This window comes from Aphis gossypii, chromosome 1 (genome assembly GCF_020184175.1).
Source record: "Aphis gossypii isolate Hap1 chromosome 1, ASM2018417v2, whole genome shotgun sequence".
Lineage (NCBI taxonomy): Eukaryota > Metazoa > Arthropoda > Insecta > Hemiptera > Aphididae > Aphis > Aphis gossypii.
The window spans coordinates 50,483,245-50,506,024 of NC_065530.1; the positions used below are offsets into that span (position 1 = coordinate 50,483,245).

General features: G+C 28.2%; 1 protein-coding gene across 1 annotated transcript; it reads left to right on the forward strand.

Annotated features, from left to right (window-relative positions):
• Window positions 1-1,044: 1,044 nt before the first annotated feature.
• LOC114130011 (eukaryotic translation initiation factor 4B) lies at window positions 1,045-13,660 on the forward strand. Its single transcript, XM_027994892.2, has 12 exons — window positions 1,045-1,328; window positions 3,999-4,109; window positions 4,709-4,890; window positions 8,006-8,116; window positions 8,373-8,529; window positions 9,374-9,808; window positions 9,898-10,156; window positions 11,673-11,909; window positions 11,985-12,310; window positions 12,384-12,444; window positions 12,535-12,568; window positions 13,565-13,660. Exons 1-12 carry the CDS (start codon window positions 1,322-1,324, stop codon window positions 13,610-13,612), a joined length of 1,968 nt encoding a protein of 655 aa, XP_027850693.1. The 5' UTR covers window positions 1,045-1,321; the 3' UTR covers window positions 13,613-13,660.
• The last annotated feature ends 9,120 nt before the right edge of the window (window positions 13,661-22,780 follow it).

Consider the following 22,780-nt stretch of genomic DNA (forward strand, 5'->3'; position numbering starts at 1 on the left):
TTTGTGAAATTCAAGAATATTTCATAAAATAGTCACTCTAATTAAAAATAAGGTGTAATTTTTTACACTTTGTGTACTAAATTACAACATTGATTACACATCAAGGTACCTACATGGTTTTATAAACATAATTAATGTAAGTTATTTTCATCTAAAATTAACTCAAGTTATTATATATATTACACAGTATACAACTATTTATATTTATATTAATCATAATTTATATACATTTTTTATTTATTAGAGCAAGAAAATGAATTGTAACAATGGCTGTTACATATTAATCTATTTTTATAACAAACCACCTACAAATTTAGGTTTATTAAAAAATTATATATTTACAGTTTTCCATAAAAATTAGCATTCCAATTGAGATTGATTAAATCATGCAATTCGTGTTTCACTAGGTAATTTAATTGATAATTATTAATATTTGAAAATAAAAAACACTATTATCTTGAACTTGGTTAATTTTTATTTAATTTTAGTATTATTATTTTTTTTGAAATGTTTTAAAAAATATAATCGAAAAATGGGTACCTATTTTAAAAATTAGAAAAACTTAATTGTATTAAAACTATTTCTTAAATTTTTGTTAAAGAATCAAATTTCATACCATTTAATCAGAATTTCCATACTTATAACAAAAAAAACGACATTTATATATTATATATATTGATTATTCACGAGATACTAATAGTGAACGGGTCTTTATGACATACTTACTTTATATAACTCTCAAGGACACTTCAATTTTTAAAAGTCTAATTTTGTTTGTATCATTGAATATAAATGGCATGTATTGTTTTGGATGTCCTAAAAATAAGAATGAAAAATTTAAACAAAAAAAAAAAGCGCAATTACTATTGTGGTATCCGTGGTATAAGGTAATGATTTTGAACCGCCGTTTTTCGACCAAAGAGTTTTATAGAGAAATACCGAACCTCTTTGGTTTTAATGAACACGTTTTACATAACAAGCAATGATTTGGTGCCGCGGGTTCTCATTGCTCAACGCTCGGCACGACTGGTACCTCCCCCTCTGGCAATCCCCACCAGCATCCATTCCGATAGTTTCACCAAGCCTGTGCGTCACATTCACAAACACACCAACGTCTGCAACCGCCTCTTTCATTTTCTCCTCACACGGCGTCAACGGTGTAGTGCCGTTGCCGTTCAAACGAAAAAAACTACGAACGCGGTCTAACGAGTAGCGGAGTTTGTTCCGTTTGCAGAAATAGATTGCGTCGCCACACCTGGGAGTCTACCACTCGTCAGCGTTCCATATATTCAACGTCATCAGCAAAGTCGTTACAACAACCATGTCGAGTAAGTATCTCCTCTTTGTGGTCATTTTTGTTTTCTCATCTTTTGTACGGTTTGAAGATGAGATTGCCGACAAAATATCCTTCGATCGAACGGGTGCCCTCTTGTCAAATGTGTTTTGAAAGACGACGGCGGCGGCATTGACGCGCTCACGGTCATCGCGCGTCTAAGGTCTAACCCTAGTGCCATGGCCGTGACCACGTTTTGTTCAAGTACGGTCTCCAAACCACCGTTTAACCATAGGGAGTTCCGTCTCTATGGATTAATTTTCACGGTTTATTGATCGATTAATCATTCCTACGGGATTTTGAGTTGAAATTCCGTTCACGTGTTTTACACGCATCGTACGATGTTTTTTTTATCACACATCCTATGATAACAGGTCAATGGCTTCCGCATGCATCATCCGATGTATGGCGGTAAGACCATTTCGCGCCCGCCCGACGTATGATGTGTTTTGCAACACGTTCGATTTGTCTACTCTTGTCGCCAAGGGAGTGCCTCCCAGGCCCTGTTAGTGTCCGTTCAATGTCGCATGGCGTAATGTAATATTGCCATGGTGGGGACGAAACGACCGTTACCTCTCGATCCACCTACCCTACCCCCTTCCGGTTGTATGTCACGGCAGTCCTTTTATCTATCGAAATGTTTTGTTACATAGATAGTGATCTATTATGGTATCTTGTTTTGTGGAGATAAACTTATCCAGAGAAATGAAGTTTTGTTCAATCATGTAATTGGTGGATTTATTGGTTCCTCATCTAAATCTGTTTATTGGTTGTTTCCCATCGGAATGCTTAAACCATTTTTCATTGCCATATTTTAAATGCTGTGCAGTATAATCTTTCTTACTGTTTAACATTGTAAAATCTATTTTAAAATTTTTTTCCCTGTATTGTAAATTAATAATTTAAATAATTTGATCCTATTTATATTTTATCTATGTAATATGTCTTATACAAATTGAAAGAATGCACATAATCTTAGTTTACATATGACCAGCTTAATCACAGTTAATACTTAGTCAGTGAAGAGAAACAATTTATATTCTTATGCCCAAATGTTTTGACAGATTAATAGAGACTGTATAATATGTTTGTTAGTTCAAATGGTTACCTCCACAGCCTTCATTATTAAGGTATACTGTGTTCAGTAGGTATGTCTAAACTAGTAGCTGAGAGTTCAGTTAAAATACTTATTTTCTTGAACCCTATAATGTCCAGGTTTCAAAAAATAAATAAATTATAGTATTAGTCTGATTAGTTTTATTCCAAAATATTCCATTGTACCTAATTGTCTAAATAATTTTTTTTCATTTGATATATTATTGTTAAAGGGTTAAATATAATTTAAAACATCTTCCTAAAAGCACCAAATTGTACTTTTATTGTCATTTTGGCCGTCAAATGGAAGTAAATTAAATTTTACTTTCTTTAGTGAGGGATTAGTCCATATTGATTAATCCATCAATCCGGAATGTTACATTCATTCATTTTTCTCAATATATTGTTGATAATTATTTATTTTATAATTAAAAATAACTTGTTCTATGATTATTAATAATCAATATCTTCCTAAAAGCACCAAACTGTACTTTTATTGTCATTTTGGCCGTCAAATGGAAGTAAATTAAATTTTACTTTCTTTAGTGAGGGATTAGTCCATATTGATTAATCCATCAATCCGGAACGTTACATTCATTCATTTTTCTCAATATATTGTTGCTTATTATTTATTTTATAATTAAAAATAACTTGTTCTATGATTATTAATAATCAATATCTTCCTAAAAGCACCAAACTGTACTTTTATTGTCATTTTGGCCGTCAAATGGAAGTAAATTAAATTTTACTTTCTTTAGTGAGGGATTAGTCCATATTGATTAATCCATCAATCCGGAATGTTACATTCATTCATTTTTCTCAATATATTGTTGATAATTATTTATTTTATAATTAAAAATAACTTGTTCTATGATTATTAATAATCAATATCTTCCTAAAAGCACCAAACTGTACTTTTATTGTCATTTTGGCCGTCAAATGGAAGTAAATTAAATTTTACTTTCTTTAGTGAGGGATCAGTCCATTTTGATTAATCCATCAATCCGGAACGTTACATTCATTCATTTTTCTCAATATATTGTTGCTTGTTACTTATTTTATAATTAAAAATAACTTGTTCTATGATTATTAATAATCAATATCTTCCTAAAAGCACCAAACTGTACTTTTATTGTCATTTTGGCCGTCAAATGGAAGTAAATTAAATTTTACTTTCTTTAGTGAGGGATCAGTCCATTTTGATTAATCCATCAATCCGGAATGTTACAATTATCTTTTGGTTGATTTATATTTGAAATTTTTATTTTATGCCATTATATTGTACTAATCGTTATAAAAATAATATTTTTAATCAATCAAGAGATTATAAATAATATGAATTGGCAGTTCTTAAACGGGTCCATACCCCATGGGGACTATCAGTGGTTCTGTACTGGACACATAAAAAATTGTTTAAATCATTAAGGGAACAGGGAACTATTATATCTAAAAGTCTTTAATGGTGGATTTTTTTTCTACAAATGTTTTAAAACTACTGGTATAAATCATAATTGTTTATTTTATTTTTGTTAATTGTGTATTAAGTGAATAATAATTATTTTTATTTTAGGCAAAAAGAATAAAAAGCAAAAGTGGATATCAATAGAAACTGAGGTTATTTCAATTGCTAGTGGAACATGCTGGGCAGATGAAGCAGAAAAAGAACATAATGGAAAACATGGTATATTCCTTTTCTTTATTATATAGTTAAATATGTCTAAATACATTACTGTTATGAAACTTGCCTTATGATGAATGTTTTAGAGCTTATCCTCGTTTAATTAGTTGCTTAAGCTTCTTAACGAGAATAACATCAGTCAACAAGAATCTTGCTTCAGGGGTTCACACACTGAGTACTTTGTTACTTTATAACCCCGGGAAGGTCTGAGGCAAAATCGCCAACCCCCCAGCCGGGGGCCTTCTTGACAAAGTTGGGCAGGAGAACCAGAAATTGGTCCAGTTCTAAAATTTTTAGGTCTGAGATGCCTCTGGTTGAGACTATAATTTTGGGTACTGTTGGAACCTCCTGTGATTCGCATTTTTAGTTCAATTTGCAAGGTTCTAGCTATGCTAGTATAACTCAATTCAGACTAATCTCTTGTTGACTGTTTATCTCTAAATCTGAGGGCTTCTTATATAAGATTTATCCATTTTCCATCTATAATTTTATATTAATTTATTATTCACCATGAAATTTTTGTATAATTTCTCTAGGTTGTTTTATTATCACTAATTATAAATAACATTTTTTATATTACTGTTTTTTTTTTTTTTTTGTAGGATTTGCTGGTTTTGGATTTGAACCTAAGCCATTAAACCTTCCTAAGGCACCAAGAGCAGCATGCGAATCTATTATAGATGAAAGCACTGTGCCTCAAGAAGGACCATTCTTGGTTCATATGTCAAATTTGCAGTTTGAAATTGATGAAGATGATATCACAAATTATTTTAAAGGACTGAAGGTAAATGATTTCTCTTGGGTTTATGATGAGTAAAATACCTAAACAATATTTTCTATACTTCCAGTAAAACAATAATTATTTGGTATATACTATGATCTGATTTTTATCAACTTATAAATGTATTATATTAGTATAGTCCATTCAAAATAAGATCTTTACCAAGCAATTAATTTATGTGGTGTAGTATGGCTTCATTAAGCTTTTATCAGGAAACAGAGATTCATCAGTAGGCGTAATCTGTTGCTGTTCAGTACTGATCTTAATTTAAATTGGAAACATTAATATTAAATTGATACCATTGAACAGTTATGAATTGTGATAATTATAAATTGTTATATTAAATACATTGGTTATCTTTATTTAAAATGTTTGACAATTTGCACAGAGTTGATGATACTTATTGCTATCAATAAGTATTTGCAGAAACTGTGCCATATTAATTTTTCTTTAGACACCGTCTTATTGCTAATAACTGCTATAAATGGTCGCAAAGTAAAATACAGTTCCTAAAATAAATAATATTTTTTAGTTAGCTACTTTGTTTAACTTGCTTAACTTCAATAATACTGTACTTTGTACTAATAAAATTATATAGGTATAGAAAAAATATGCATAGAGTTGATAATCTTATTGCTGTCAATAAGTATTTTGCAGAAACTATGCTAGATCAAATTTTCTTTAGACACTATTTTCTGTTATTTAATACTTAAAATGGTCGCAAAGTAAAAGATAGTTAATATTTAATAAGTTATACTGCTACAATATGCTTCTAAATATCTTTCTGTTATCATAGTTTATATAATTAATTTTAAGTCTATTTAAAATGTTTTATGTTATAAAATATCAACTAAGTTCCTGATTACAAATAATTTATGTAGATAGTTAAATATAAGTAGATAAGATTTTTTTTATATAAAATGCTGTGTTTAAATATTAAACCTATATAATTAATTTTGATGATAATTTAAATTTAAATTAAAAGTTTCTGTATGATGGCAGATAAGACACCAATAGTAATATAATATATCAAGTTCAATTAAATGTCAAATTTCTTATTAAATTTTAATTATTGGCTTAATACATTACATTTCATAAATAATTCTGCAAGTATACCAATATATAGTTTAATAAGTACATCAAATCATATAAATCACTTTTAGTTTCTAAAAGAAAAAAATTTTCAATAGTGATGTTATATATAATTATTAATAATGAATAATGATATATGATATAGTGTTCATTACATATTAAAATATAATATTTTCTACATAAATTTATTAATATTCCATCTATTACTAATAGTAATATTAACTTAAAAATATCCTTAAAAATAAAGGCTGACACAGTGACATCGGTTTATTTATCAAAATAATTTTTTATATAATTTAGTGATCAGCGATTGAATTTAAATTTAATAGTTTCATTAGAGCGATGAGGTACATCAATAAATACATAGCAGAATGTTTTTCATTATATTTTTTACGTTTTATAGTGTAGACATTACTAAAATAGTAAATTGTGATGATAAATACTCTAAGTCAGCGGTTCTCAAACTTTTTAGCTTACGCACCCTAAAAATTAAAAAAAAAAATAATAATGCCTCCTGTGAATAAATAAATAACAAATTTATAGTATTTAAACATACAAATATTTTTATTGTATGACAAACTAACACGGCTCACGCCTCCTAAGGGAGGCATGCCTCACAGTTTGGGAACTGCTGCTCTAAGCTATACTTTTTTGATTATTAAATTGTTTATCCATTTGTAATGCCCAACTTAAACATGATGAATCAAAGGCGAATATTAGCATGTGGAGTTCCTTTCACTTGTTTGTGTTAGTTGAACCAATGTAATGTATACAATTCAAAAATTCTGATGCTTATTAATTGAAATAATTTTAGTACATTAATTAAGAATCAGTCAATGATGTAATTTACTTTGATTTGTATAGTTGTACGAAGATCTTTACGAAAAAATTTTGTTTTTATGAATTATATATAATACCATGTTTGTCAGCATAATAAAACAATGTTCCCCTTATAAATGAAAACAAAAAAATTCACGATAAGGAGATTTAATCGTGATTCTTTTGTTATGAGAACACTACTTAATCGATAAAGGAATACATACACTGCATTTATGTCTATATCTTATAATATCTCTATTCAAACTTGGAAATGCCCAACTTCATTAACTTTCAGTTTACACAGTGGCATCTGGCATCTATCACTGTTGTCTTTAGTGGTATTGAGTCTTTTTCAATTTACTTTCAATAATTTTAAGTGCGTGAAAATTATAGTGACAATTCATGACTGTATTGGGAATAGTTCCATACTTCTCATTTGAATTTTCAAAAAGATCCTTAGTAACGTTGTGTATAGAGTTACATTTTAATTAAGAAACATAATAAAGTCTTTTGGTCAGTTTCTCTGGTTGTCAATCTTTAATCATTTTTCTTAATTTTTAAGGGATTTATATTTGAAAGCTGAGTTTATTGTTGAACTTAAAAAATTCTGGATAAAATTAAAGCACTTTGGTTTTTAAAGAAAAGTGCTCACATCAGTTTTTCAGCAAATACAAGAATCATTGTTTTTTTTTCTAGTGCATTTTACTTCTCAGAATTATCTGTAAACTTTTTTTTTTGTACTTTCCTGTTAATTTGTACAGGCTATAATTTTTTTAACCACGTACGCTATCACAACACTAATTTCAGGGCCAGGCTGATCAATACTGATGTCATTATTTTCAAAAAAAAAAAAAATATGCACGTGGAACCAAAAATTGCATTTTTTATGTACTGTATAATAGCATTCTAACTTCTCTGTTATTCTTATTCAAAAATTAATATAATAATTTACCATTGAAATGTCTTTTACAAGAAAATAATTATTTTGATCCGTTAAGGTAGGATTCTTATTTCCCCATTAAATCTAGACATAGTTGACCAACAGCTGATATAGGGATTTCCATCTTAAATTGTTAATAAATACAAATATTATTAGTTATTATGCAGCTTAGGTATTTTTTTATTACATTTGTTTTTGCATTTTATAAATAATTTTGTTTGTTACAACATTAAATGAATAAGAAATTAATTTCTATGTTTTAAATAGATAAACAACATCAAATTACCACGTAATGACAATGGCCGTAATAAAGGATTTGGATATGTAGAGTTTGAAGAGCGAAAAGAACTAATCACTGCACTTGGAATGGAAAATTTGGTAAGCTTAAAAATATATGTATTATCTTAACTATACATTTGATCCTCATTAACAAAAAATATCTTCTATAAAAAGCACCAATATAGTATATTTAATAATTATATTGGTCGTCAACGGAAGTATAGTAATACACATTCTTAGTGGACAATTGATTATTTAGATCAATTGTTCAATCCAGTATGGTACATTATATTTTAATTGTTAGATATATCTATTTGAGTCTCATAGGTTTTAATTAAATATTTATTTAAATTAGATTCGTGGACGTCGGGTCCGAGTTGAACTGGCTAGTGGTATGCAAGATTCCAGAAATGCTTTTCAAAGAGGCAGTCGTATGGGTATGGACTTTCCTAGTGATGAACCTGGTGATTGGCGATCGACCAACCGAACTTCAAATACTGATGATAGAGGAGGTAATTAAATTTATCTTAATTAGTAGTTTCTAAGTTGTAGAAGTTGTATGTTCTTCAATAATATGATTAGGTTTACCGTGAACAAAGCTTAAAATTCAGTGTATACTTGATGGCAAGTTTAAAAATTTTAATTTTAATTACAATGTTTTTTTGTGTTGTCCTAACAGTTTTCTACCACATTTTTTTATCCATAAAATAAGTTGTTATTTATTAGGTATAGGTACTATACTACTATAGTTCTTGTTTTTTTTTTATAATGAATAAATATTCTTTTTTTTGCATACCTAATTTATTGATTTTAATCTTATGACTTTCAAATCTAATTTAATTTTATAATACCTAATAACTATCAAAACTCAATTATTTTAAGCTCTTTTAAATTTGCCTCAATAACTCCAGTTGATTTTAAACAATCATTTTCGATATACAAGCATTCATTAACAGACAGACGGCATAGTTTTACCAAAGAAAAACTTGAATATCATTTAATAATTAATTTTAACAATAAAGAATAAAAGCACATTTTGAGTTGTATATATTATTTTATTTTTAAATAGTTATATTTATGTATATATTCATACGTGATCTTATTTATACATTTATATTTCATTATATTTTATTATCTTATATTTTTTTCATACTTATTACAACTTTGAATTTTTAAATATACATTTTGTAAATGCATATTTGTTGCATTTATTAATTTTTACTGTATATTAGTTGCATATTTTAATGATTTTTACTGAATATTATATGGCATATTTTGATACTTTTTAGTGCATATAAATCCGGGCTCTAGTTATTATATTTTTATCTCAATAACTAACGAAGTTATTTTATTTAGGATTTACTAGGCGACGTGATGGTGGTGCTTTTGATAAAGATCATGATAGTGAACGAGATAATGGTCCTTGGAGAAGTGCCAGACGTAATGTTGATGATGATATACCACGTAAACCATTTAGTGATCGTCGTTTTGATGATTCTGAAAGAAGACCTTTTAGTGACCGGCGAAGTGATGACCCCGATGGTGGAAGAAGACCTTTTGGCGATCGTCGAGGTGATGACTCTGAAGGTGGTAGAAGACCATTCAGTGATCGTCGAGGTGATGACTCTGATGGTAGTAGAAGACCATTCGGTGATCGTCGTTATGATGATTCCGACAGTGGAAGAAGACCTTTTGGTGAACGCCGTGATGATATCGAAGGTGGACGAAAACCATTTGGTGAATCTAGAAGAGGATTTGGTTTTAAACGAGATGATGATTTGCCTGATATTGGTAATTCATTATTTTTAGATTTCATATTTTTGAATGATAATTGTATATATTATGAAATTTTAATATTATCTTTATTATTCATTTGTCAGCTGGAGAAAATACTTCACAGCCTCAAGAACGTCCAAAGCTCATACTTAAACCAAAGACTGTAGATCCTAATGCACCAAAGACTGAAGCACCTAGCTATGTAGCTGCACCATCTATATTCGGTGCTGCCAAACCTGTTGACACGGCAGCTAAAGAAAGAGAAATTGAAGAAAAACTTTTAGCCAAAAATGAACCAAAACCTCAATCAGAATTATCTGGTGCTTCTTCAGAAACCAGTTTAAATGAGACTTCTGATAATAAGTAAGTTTTTTCTCTATTTAATAAAAAATCTTGATATTTTTATGTCTTGCATTTAATAATAGCCATGGCAGACAAAATATAAATAGAATTTATTATTTGAATTAAGTTTAAAAAAAAAAGTAAGACTCCTGATAAGCAGAATATTTATCACATAACATTTTAAATTACAGTTATTAAATTTCAACTTTTAAAGGTGGGTGAAGAGCACAATGAGTTGACAGCCAGTTTCTTAGTCATTTTATAATAGAGTTTATGGCTTAAGTATTCTCAATACATCTCTTTTATTTTACTATAATTTATAATTTGACTTAAATATATAACAAATTCTTCCTAAAGAACTAAATAAAAATTGGCTGATTTTTGATAGACCAAAAATAGTTCTTTATTATTTGGAATGAGCATTCAGCCAAAATTAAATGAGCAATCATAGTACCAGCTAAATTAATTCTATTTAGTTGACCTCCAATTTGCTCAATAAATTCAAACAAAAATTAATTAAATACTTTTTTCCATGCATTTAATTAGTTTGAAGTTTTAAAATAGTATCTACTAACCAACCTATAACATTAATCACTAATTTTATTTTATTCAAACATTGTTTCTACAATAATTTTTATTTTTCGATAACTTAATAGTTAAATAGCTGTATAATTTTACTTTTTTATTTTTGCCATTCTTCAGTTAAACTTCCCAGATTCTTCCTATACAATAACCTTATTTTTTTATTTTCTAAGAAAAATTATTTAAATACTTAAATTAAGAGAAAGCCATATCCTCATGTTTTGTCCCCATTTTTTTTATTAATGTGCATCATAGCACATCTGTGTTTAGCAAAAATTACATTGTTAGCTTTAATCTTGGAAGTTACCCATTATCAAACTTCAAGGAAAGAATATTATCCTAGACATTGTGTAGGCTTTTATCGATGTTTTTATTTTAAAATGTATTGTAAGCTTTTTAAAACAAATATTACTATTTACTAAAAGCCTATGTGGTGCCCTAGATAATATTCTTACCTTTAAGTTGGTTAACAGGTTAAATTAACTTCAACATATCAACTCTAACAATTTAAAATGGGTTCTGCTTAACATAAATCAGTCATGTTGTAAGTTAGTAAGACTTAGATAACATGCATAGGTATGGCACCCTCTTAAGTTAGTTGTTAATATAATTTTAAAAATATTTCTAAACGACGGCTGATTTTTGATAGACCAGAAATATATATTTTTATTACCTGGATTGAGCATTTAGCCAAAAATATAAGAGCAATCATAGTACCAGCTAAAGTTTATTATTTTTAGTTGACCTCCAATTTGCTCAATAAATTCAAATATTAATATATTTTTTTAATGCACCTACATTTCAGTTAGTACTTAAAATATCATACACTTAAAATTATAAAAGCAGAGATGGCAAGATAATCAGTTATGAAACTAATGTTTTAGGTTTTCTGATTTTTTTATGTTAGATAACCTTATTTATATCAAACCTATCATAAAAATCTTATTTTCTTTAGATGTCAAGAAGAAGCAGAAGTAAAACCACCTCAGCCTAAATCAGTTGAAACATGGAGGCGCAGAAGTCCACGTCGAACAAATGATGATGATCGTGTACCTCGACGAAGAGCTTCTCCTGAACGTAACCCCAGATATGAAGAAGCTCCACCTCCACGAGAAAATGCCTGGGAAAAACATTCTTTAATCAAAGAATCCTTGTCTTCCGAAGAAAATGTGTGCAACGGAACTCCAACAATGTACTAAAAACATTTATATTAATCAAAATGTATCTTCATAACAATTATAATATGTTAAACAATTTTTATTTATAGAGTGGAAGATGAAAAACCGAGACCGAACGTTTACATTCCACCAAATCTTCGTAAAAAAACTCAGGAAGAAGCTGTGATATTAGATCCAGTAGAATCTGAACCTATTAGAGAAGAAACTTTACCAGTTTTAGATAAAAATGTACCAGACAGAGCAGCTGATGGGTCAGAAATTATTGAAACTACAGTTGTAGAAGCTCCAAATGATGTTAGAACTGACCCTGATGGCCAATCTAGTGAACCCGATGTAGTGAAAGATCAATCTGTTAATGAAGAAGATACAAATGATTCTGGATTTATTGAATGTGGAAAAAATAGTTCTGATAAATGTAATTGTTTTTCTTTTTTTAATTTGATGTATATAACAATTTAAAATACAATACAATATTTACCATTTTTTAGATAAATCCAAAAAAAAGCCTAAAGTCATTAAAAAATTATCAGAAATAGAAGTTAAGAAAAAGTAAGTTAAACAATTTAAAATTAATTGTTTCCTAATAATATATAATATATTATATATAATTAATAATAATAAATAACTTTTAATTTACAGAGATCCTGTTATAACCAAGGAACTAAAGAAATCTGTAAGTATAAAGTAAATTATAATAAATTCTAAGCAATAATGTGGAATATATTTTATCTTTATTTTTTGGGTTAGATAATAAAATCCAACAATATCAATAAGTAGTATTTCAAAACTAAAATTTTAGCTTTTTCTACCTAATCATTGTGTATGTTCAAAAAATGTAAAAATAAGTGTTTTTTACTTAAACTCATAATTAGAATCTGAATTTATATTCTTTTTTAAAAAAAGAAATTTTTACTAATTTTTTTTAGATTATTCGTTAAATACCTAGGTAATTATACTCAAATGAATTATACACTTTTATAATGGAATGATTGCACTATAGCGATATAATTAAAATATTTATTTTATAACAATAAAAATAAATTTTAATTATTAATTAAATATCATAATGAATGTTCTAGTTAGATCCCTAACTTCAATTATAACAAGTTATATAAATAATTTTGAGGTTATTTATTTAAAATGTTATTATTACGAGATACATCCTGCATCTGTTGTCTCTCTCAACATATACAGCAAAATCTATACAACCAGATTCTTATTACAGTTTATTTATTTATAATAAAATTAAATTTGTAAAAAAAAAAATGTTAACAAACTGTTTTCATTTTTTTATTTTTCCAAATGTAACTGGCATAACTAAGAAATTTCCTTTGGAAAATTGGCTCTGATATTGTTAAAATAGAAATCTGAAGAGTTTTTGCTTCAATTTATATTCTTTTCAAATTTAAGAAAGATGAGTACATGTATTGTAATATTATATATAGATAAACTAGACTAAAAATTCGGTATTTATTCACAGTGCTATATTAGTGCGCGGAGAGACATTGACAGCATGCGAGTAGTGGTTTCTTTAAGCTTCAGGTTACAGCGTAATACTAATTATAACATCAAATTAATTATTTGAATATGGAATAAGTTAAAAAAATATTATTGTCTCCATTACTTGGTTTTCATTATTATAATTATATAATTTGCTTTTTTTTTTTAGACTAGTAATAAATTTGCTGCACTTCTTGATGATGGTTCCAATGAATAGGGAATACAGTTTATTTTTTATATTTGTTCATTAAATTGTTATATTACTTATATTTAAGGATATATGTATTTATATATATATATATGTGTGTGTGTGTGTGTGTAAATATACATGTAGAGAAAGAGAGCTGAATATAAAATTGAAGACAGCCAACATACATTTTTGTTTATAATCTCTTTATGTTATATTCATTATATTAATGTTTGATCGAAATGTTTTATAGTAATATAATTGTGTGTTACAAAATTTAATTTATGGTGATGCGAGACGTCTGTTGTTACACTATATCCATACAAATTTAAAGTGATACAAATTAAGATATTCATCTTATTTTAACTATTAAATCTTTTTTTTTTAATAGTTCATGTGGTTTGCACAATTATTATACGCCACAGTCCGATATTAATTTTTTTTGTGATTTAAATATTAATTTATTCTGAAATTTGTCGTCTAAACAATTCATAAGACTGCTTTACTTGAATAAGTGAATTATAATTTTTTTTTTATATATATATATACATAAATATTATTTATTATGATAACAGACGCTCATTATTTGTGTTAACAAGACTTTGACCAAGGACAAGTCACTGCCAAGCTTTTTTTTAGCATCTTAATTTGTTAACATTTTTAAATTTTGTTTGTGATTTGTGTATCATCAGACTCACTCAATTATATAACAAAAAATGTAATACATCTATACTATATTATATATATATATATATTAAATATTCATAAATTGTAAGTATTATAATTTATTAAAGAAATTTTAAATATAATTGTATATTTTAACTCTAAAATGTATGCAGTCTTGTGATGTATTTATTATTTATAAATTTTTTGTTTTAATTTTTTAACACTAATGTTAAAGTTGGTGAGTTAATAAATTTTTGATACTGACTTGGTTTCGAAATATAATTTAAACTTTATTTAATCATTTGTATTATGTAAAATTATTATGAATTGTAAAATATTAAATTAATATTTTTACTTTTTAGTAGATATTTTCAATTGACAATATCAAGATTATTGTATTCTTTGATTATTTAATCTGCTCTAGCAGTTTTAATGTTTAGTTAATTATAATTATTGTGCATTATTTATAAAAAATGTTGTTCATTGGTTATTTCATTTAGTATGCCTTTTTTTATTACTTGTTGAACCTTTGTACATTACCGAAAACAATTGTTATTTAGTTAGTTTTTCAAAAATAATACAAAAACTTTCCTTTAAAATTTTAATGTAAAATGTATAATAATAGGACAATACAATAAATATTTATACTGCCTTAGTTATTCTTCAAAATGTATCTACTTTATTTATAATATTGTATGCATTAGTTAACTATGGATTATTTTTGGAAATACATGTGATATTATCTATCAATTTTTTTTATACATGCATATATATTGTGAGATTTTGTTTTTGTCAAAATGTCAACTGATTCCAAATCAACATTTTTGGTTGTGCAATATAACTATTTAATCTCGTGTGGAATATATGTAATTTTTATTTTATTTGACTTAGTCTAAAAAAAAATTCCCTTGTTTCAAATTGTTTTTTTTTAATTTTACTGAAATGGGAATTAACTTGTAGTATCGCTTTAAACAGCAAGTAAATTAAACAAATAAGAAATATATGACAATACGATAATTGTGTTTAAATTATATAGCTTAATTAGAAAATTACTTAATTTATTGTTAATTATTGTCTGATATAGTAGAATGGTAATTGGTACTCTTATGCGTTTTTATATATTTACATAATTAATGTATGACATTTTTTAGTGCTAGTCCTGTTTATTTGTAAACAATGTGTGTTAAGTGTTGAATATATTGTTTTCCCTCACAGTTATTATTGTCTTAGCATATCTACTAAATAATTTTACATTTTCTGAATAATAGATAATTACATATATTGAATCTAAGATGTGATGTGTAGATTAAAAATTTTCCAATTTGTTATTACATGTTTACTTTATTTATTTAATGGTATTAAGTCTGAGTATTAATACAATAATTAATTGTTATGCTTCAAATACCTATGTACTGTATCTTAAAAACGGTGACCTCTTCTTTTACTGAAATTTGAAAACTAATGTTTTAAAGATTTGAAATAGGTTTTCAATCTCTTATTAAAATTTTTTTTTTAGATGATGAAAAAATATAAGTTTACTAAACACATATTTCAAATCTTATTAAAATTGTTTTACAATTGGTTTTAACGTGTAAAACAATATTTAAGGTTATTAATTTTAAAACTGAATTTTAATTATAAAATATATTTTATAATTTTTATTTGAAGTATATAGATGTCATAATTAAATAATCTACAATTAAAATTATATTTACCCTTTGTCACCACGATTTTTATACAGTACTTGAAAGATAATTTTTATAATATAATTTTATGAATAATACATTTATATTAATAAGAAAGTCGCAAAAATATTTTATGTTTGTTAGAAAATTACATTTTTCAACTGGATATTTTAATGAATTTAATTTTTCCTGTGGTTTTAGTTAGTTTGTTATTATTTAAAAGTATTAATCGTAGGAACTTGAAACATTGACTGAATTTAATATTTGTATATTGACAAAATCTTTACTACTTTACTTACTAACAATTTACTGCTCAGTTTTTTTCTTTTTTTTTTTTTTTTATTTATGGCGAGTAATTAGTGACATTTAGGAAGAAAATATTGAAGTCGAAAACGACTTCCTCCAAGTTAGTGACTATTTTATACAACAAGGTTTAAGGGACTAAAAAAAGCTACATGGATTTGTGGTGAATATAATTGCACTTTTGGATATTTTTGAACCATAACCGAATAAAATATCAATTGTTTCGTAATTATTTTCAGGAGAATTGATAATAATTTAATGATCAATGAATTAATCTATCAAATTCAAGTAGCTAATTTTTATAAGGTAATCGTAAAAATCAATAAAATAATAATTATCTATAATTTACCTAGGTTATTAGGTAATTTTTTTTCATTAACCGGAGTTGTTCAGTACAATATTAATATAATAATATACCTAGTATATTATGTATATGCTATATTCCCTATATGGCATACGCATATTTTAATAATAATTAACAATAAGTACATGCTTATAATTAAAAAAATAAATACTAAAATAAATTATTGTAATATGTAGGTACAATTTTCGGAACAAATTCCAAAATGTTTTCGAATTTTCGTCTTATTAACTAAAATAACATACTTTGTCAGTTATTATTATTTGTTTTTAACTATCCATAGACTATATTTATATATTATTATATATATTAAAAAAAAAAATAATTTTAATTAATGAGTCAATTTATAAGTTTTTATGTAACTCGTAACTTAATAACTGAGTATAAAACTATCATTAACTTGCGAACGGCAGGTTCACAATTTATAATATTATTATCTACATTAATATAGAATGAAATATTCGCGTGCTATGAAAGAAATTCTTATTTTGAGTAAGAACGCGGAGAATGTTTCCATGAATTTTGTACAGCGCGGTCCATGATTTGCAGTCGTTAATTTTTCCAAGAAAATTAGAAAATCATAAACACAGTCACATCACGCGTTGTATGTTGTCTATTTTACTATTTTCACATGAAGTAAGAATAATTTATTATAGTTGAGCCACAGGTAATACTGCACATCTATGAAATCTATGTTACCTATATTGTTTGTACTTGACATACCTACTTACCTATAATATCTTACAGCGACGGATTTCTGTCTGAATATCTGCAATGAAAACCCGTGACAAAAGCTGCTGTACTTCTCTACATTATATATTATGTATAATATGATGGTATATTTACAGTGCCTAGGTTACGTTTGGATATCGACGTGGAAACGGTGTTTTTGGATACGTTGACCGAGTGCCTACTCATCATTGATACAGCGGTTATCCAACTATATAGTTCTAATTATTTTAATTTATGTAATTGTTAAATCGTGTTTAAATCTATTTATTTGAGTGATTTGCTCTTAACGTAGGTACACTAAACAACATCTATATCGTGAGTATACCTACCTACTATGTATAATATATAATTACCTAATATATACACAGAATAGATTAAAGTATACGGACATACGGTGAACGGTATACCTATATAAATAATAATATATAATAAAATATGTATTATATTATTAGTATTAATATAAGTATATTAATATACTTATTTAAATACCTAAATTAAAATTAGTTTATACGATAGGTACCATGTATTGGTAATACTAATTTAGTACCTATATTATATATTATACTATTAATAATATTATGAAATTATATTATTTATGCAAATTATGATAAAATAAAATATCTATTACGTAACTTTTTACTAGGCCGTTGTTTTCTTACAACGTTCGGTTAGTGCCTGATAACGCTAACCGGAAGAATTTCTCATGTGTTAACCGATAGAGTTCTACCGGTTAGTCTTAACCGACACCAGTGGCGCAACCCGGGGGGTGGACTCCGAGTCTGGACCCTCCCCTTGGCTCGTATTATTAATTATCATATTATAAATTAATAAATAAAACGCCATTTTGATTTTTCTTCGAGAAATGTCTATAAGTATTAGCCCTTATTTAATATTTAAAATAATAATACTAATTCAAAAATATATTGTTAATATATTTATAAACATATATTTTTTATAAAAATTAAGATAGTTTATTTTGTTGGACCCCTCCCATGAAAAATTTCTGGTTGCGCCACTGACCGACACTTAATCGGACATTGTAAGAACGGCTTTAATTAAGTATACTATTGCCAAACGAGTATATTGTAGGTAATATAATATTATGTGTATGTATAATTCATTATTCAATATACCTATTAACTACAAATATTGAAATATCTCATTGTCAAACACAAACTAATTTACATTATTTTAATTTTATTTTAGATGGTGTTAGAACAATATTTTTATATCAAAAATCATCACTGTCGTCGCGTGCCCGCGACCCTATATTTTATACAACACTGAACTCTACTTATCACGGAACCGGCTGCAGCAAACGTAAATATAGATAAGTGATAACCATAATAGTTCAATTCTCACGAATTTCATCAGTCCTCTTTCTCCTTTTTTTTATCCGTGTATCCTGTGACAGTTATTTTTAAGTATTACCTAAGTTTTAGTTAGAGTGAAATATTACTTATTTTTATTATAAATAATTGTGTTGTTTAATTATCTTTTGTCTATCTACACTTTAATCTCCATTCAAAATTATTATTGATGAAAGGCGATTCATGACTGCTAAATTTCCACACCACCCTAATGGTATTAGCATAGGCGCGTTTTTTTTATAGTGGTATCGCCAGGAGCCATATTCCACTTATACTTACCTTGTCAGCGGCACTGGGTACTTGTCGCTGGTCTGATCGTTGTAGTATCTATTCGTTTTTCTGGTCGGTTTCTTCACTGCAATCCATCGTGGCTGTTTTTTTTTTGTTCTAGATGTTGAAGGCTTAAGTTTTCAAAGAAGACTTATCAGTCTCGGCAAACGGACCGGTGCCTATACCCAATACAGTATTAATCAATGCTGTTTATTGTTTCGTAGTTACTCAATTTTGTGGCCAGATTAAAAAAAAGAACATGTGTTAATGATTATTATTAATAAGTAGGTAATAAGTAATAACTTATACTTTCGTGGTGTAAAAAGAATTATTTATTTTTGAATGTTAATAAATGTAAATTTATGTACTTTTATCTTATAAAAAACCAAATTAACTATCAATAATATTCTATTAATTAACATGAAATTACAAATGTTTTTCCAATAAAATTTTCCAAGGAAATGAATGATTAAATTTTAAAAAAGCATAATATTTTATTTCATAATTATTAGTTATATTATACGATTAAGCCTTTTGGGTATTTGGGTGATTATAATATTTTGTTACCTATATTTTTTTTAATTATTGTCAAACCTTTATTCTTAGAAGTATATTATAGAAACAAATGAGACAATTTTTAATTTATTTACTTTTTATGATCTGTATTATGGACGGCGGACTGTCAAAATAGTTATTTGTTATTAGTTTTTTTTGTGTCCTTATAATATAGATAGAACCCGTTATGGAAAATGTTTCGAAAACACATCAAGCGAAAATCAAAGCCTTAAGTACGTTTTCTCGGCAGCGCTCAGCCGGGACGTCCAAACGCTGACGTTCGACGCGGTACACTGGTGACTGGTCCGAGACGGCAAGTCACATTAAAAATAAATAGGTTCAATAGTACAGTGTTCGACCGCGTTGCAGGTGAACACTGCAGAGAAAACTTACCTTAGTAGATTGTATATCCCTAATAGAGGAAATGGCTTTCGAAATATCCAATGAACCATCGGATTGAGGAGCGGGCGTCGACGCCGGCACCTTTTACGGAACATCCGATGTCGGAGGTCGTATGGAGTTGATTCTTGCAGGGCACCGGCCGAACCTCCAACGACAGTTATCGAGGCTGTCCAGAGTGACTGGTAGTACAGCCGCAGAAAACGATGGTAGCCAAACCCACGATTAAGAACGATGAGGAGGAGATGTCCTTTATTTTCGTGGACACGGACGCGACGCTGCTATTTCAGTAGTACGACCGTAACACTGCAACAGAACATGTAGACGACGGTTCCTGCATGTCGGTCATCCTGAGTGGTTTCCAAAGAACCATTCCAAAGATCGTTTTCCGCGATCGTGATTTTCAAGTGGACGTGTCTAGTGGACATCGGTTGTGGTACAGTACGACATTTATATCGAGACCATCCGACCGGCTGATCGGCTTCAGTCGCTGTCGAGACGAACACAGTAATCGGACAGTCGTTGTTGTTGGGCATCGACTCATCGGTACGGGAAGCTGTAAAATCCAGGAAAGTAATTTCACGGGCCGTAAGATGTGGGGTTCATGAATCATGGTGTTGTGCGGTTGACGCTGCGTCCAGTTACAAGATACGTGCTTGCACAGGCCTCATCGGTGAATGGTGACCGACCGTTTGAACTCGACCGGCGGGACTATAACGATGTATCGGACACGAACCGCCGAACTGTAGGTTCACCGAATTTTTGACGAGTATAAGCGGCCGGCTTAACTTAGCCTATACTCGAAATATTTACAACCCATTCCGCATTCGTTCTTTTAATCAAATAATATTTACAAAATGTCATGGTTTAATTTTAAATCTTGTTTTTTGTAACAGCATACATTATTCTCTTGTGAAATCGTTTGAGCCTATCGTCCCTATTGATTCTTATCACAATGCTCTTAATATTTCGTCACCTTGTTGTCAACTGGATCGTGGCATTGCTATTCCCAAACATTTTAAAATTTGCATAAAGCTGATTATCAATCAATTAATATTTACCTACTTAAAAATGTTTGATTGGTCATCTTTTTTCCTGCCTCCCAACGTTGATACTGCTATAAATGATTTTTTATGATGCTTTACAAAAATTATAAATGAACTTCATACCAAAATGGAAATTTAGTTTGTCTATTTATCCACCTTGATTTTGTAAGCAAGCCCATACAAGATTAAAATGTTTAAATATTTTAGTATTTATGACTTTAAAGAATTTTTTTTACAGGCCAAATTTAAACATTTTTCCAAAACATGCTTTCGTATCCATGCAGTTAATATTGATTTGATCTTGATCAGTAACCCTATGAAATGTTGGAAATTCGTTAAAAAGAAAATCAAACAGTATGATATTCCTAGTGCCATTCAATGATAGTACTGCTACGTGCGGGTGTGATTGCTGAATTATTTTCAATCTAATTTTGTTCTGTTTGTTCGATGCCGTATGTAATATTGGGTGTTATAAGCTCTGGGATTTCTGCGTTTGATTTATTTTTTAATGTCACCTTTAGGGTAAATAATTTATACGAAAAATTATCTAATCTGCATGGTGTTAAGTCTATTGGGCCTGATGAGTTTTCTGGTGATTTCCTCTCACTTACGGTCTGTTATTTGTTATCTACTTAGGTTATTATTCAGGCGTTTGCTTGATGAAGGCATTTTTCCTTCTATGCTTAAATTTAATTCAGTTAGGTACACCAATCATTTTTAAGTCTGGAGATTCTTTTTTAGCCTTAAACGTTAAACCTTTCTCTATTCTTTCTCACATATCTAATAAGTACTGAAATCCTTAGTTTTAAATGATATTCGTCGGTTTATTAACCCTTTTATTTTTGATTAGATTTTTTCCTAGATTTCTTTCTACTTTTACATGTTCTTAAAGTGTCTAGTTTTGGCCCTTCTTGTCGTGATTTAAATCCTCTCTGGTTGATAGATACCAGATATTTAGATACTTCGAAGGACTCGTTGGATGATCAGCTAGGTTAGTGACCTGGTTGATTTAGTCCATCTACATTTTTGCAACCAGCTGAAGAACTTGTCTCGGCTTTAGGTCCCCTTTTTTGTTGGCTGGGGTCCTTGGCGGCTGGCGCAGTGTGGACATTGTGTATCTATTCTATTTTATTATAAAAACATTTAAGTCTACAACAAAAATTAAAATTTTGTAGTGAATTTCTCATTCTTGTTTTTTATAGGTTGTAATGAAAAATTTATTTGGATAAAATACCCCCCTCTCAAAAAAAGTCCATAGTTGCGACCGAGTTCGTGACTGTATGCTGTTTATAAACACCTCCCAATTTAACGTGAATTTCGCTTCACGTTTTTAGCGGTGAAAAATGTCTTTTGAAAATTTACTGATCGAATGAGTATAATAAAATTTATTTTGATCATGAAGGTTGTTTTGAAATATTTTAGATTCTGAACGGAGTGAAGAATGTATTGATTTTACAATGATGTATGTTTTTTTTTTGTGTCTGTGTACAGCATAACTAGTCGAAATAATGCTCCAATTTCAAACTATGGGGTGGTTTCCGATGTAAAATTGAATATCCTTGGTGCATTATAGAGGTAAAAAGTTAACATTTTCTAACAGTTTTCAAAAAAATCGAGAAAAACAAAAAAAAATTACGGAAAAACGGCAATTTTTACGCAAAACTCGTTTTCGACCAAATCGATTTTTTTTTATGGTTGTAATTCAAAAACTAATCACTGAAAATACTTGAAATTTTTACTAAATGTTAATGTCAGTAGTATCTGTATATAGTTAAATTTTCAAAAAATTTTGACTTTTTTTGAGTTATTTA

Coding starts and splice junctions, on each gene's coding strand:
- LOC114130011 (XM_027994892.2), top strand. Junction 8,117..8,372: donor CACTTGGAATGGAAAATTTG/GTAAGCTTAAAA, acceptor TATTTAAATTAG/ATTCGTGGACGTCGGGTCCG. Junction 12,569..13,564: donor CCAAGGAACTAAAGAAATCT/GTAAGTATAAAG, acceptor TTTTTTTTTTAG/ACTAGTAATAAATTTGCTGC.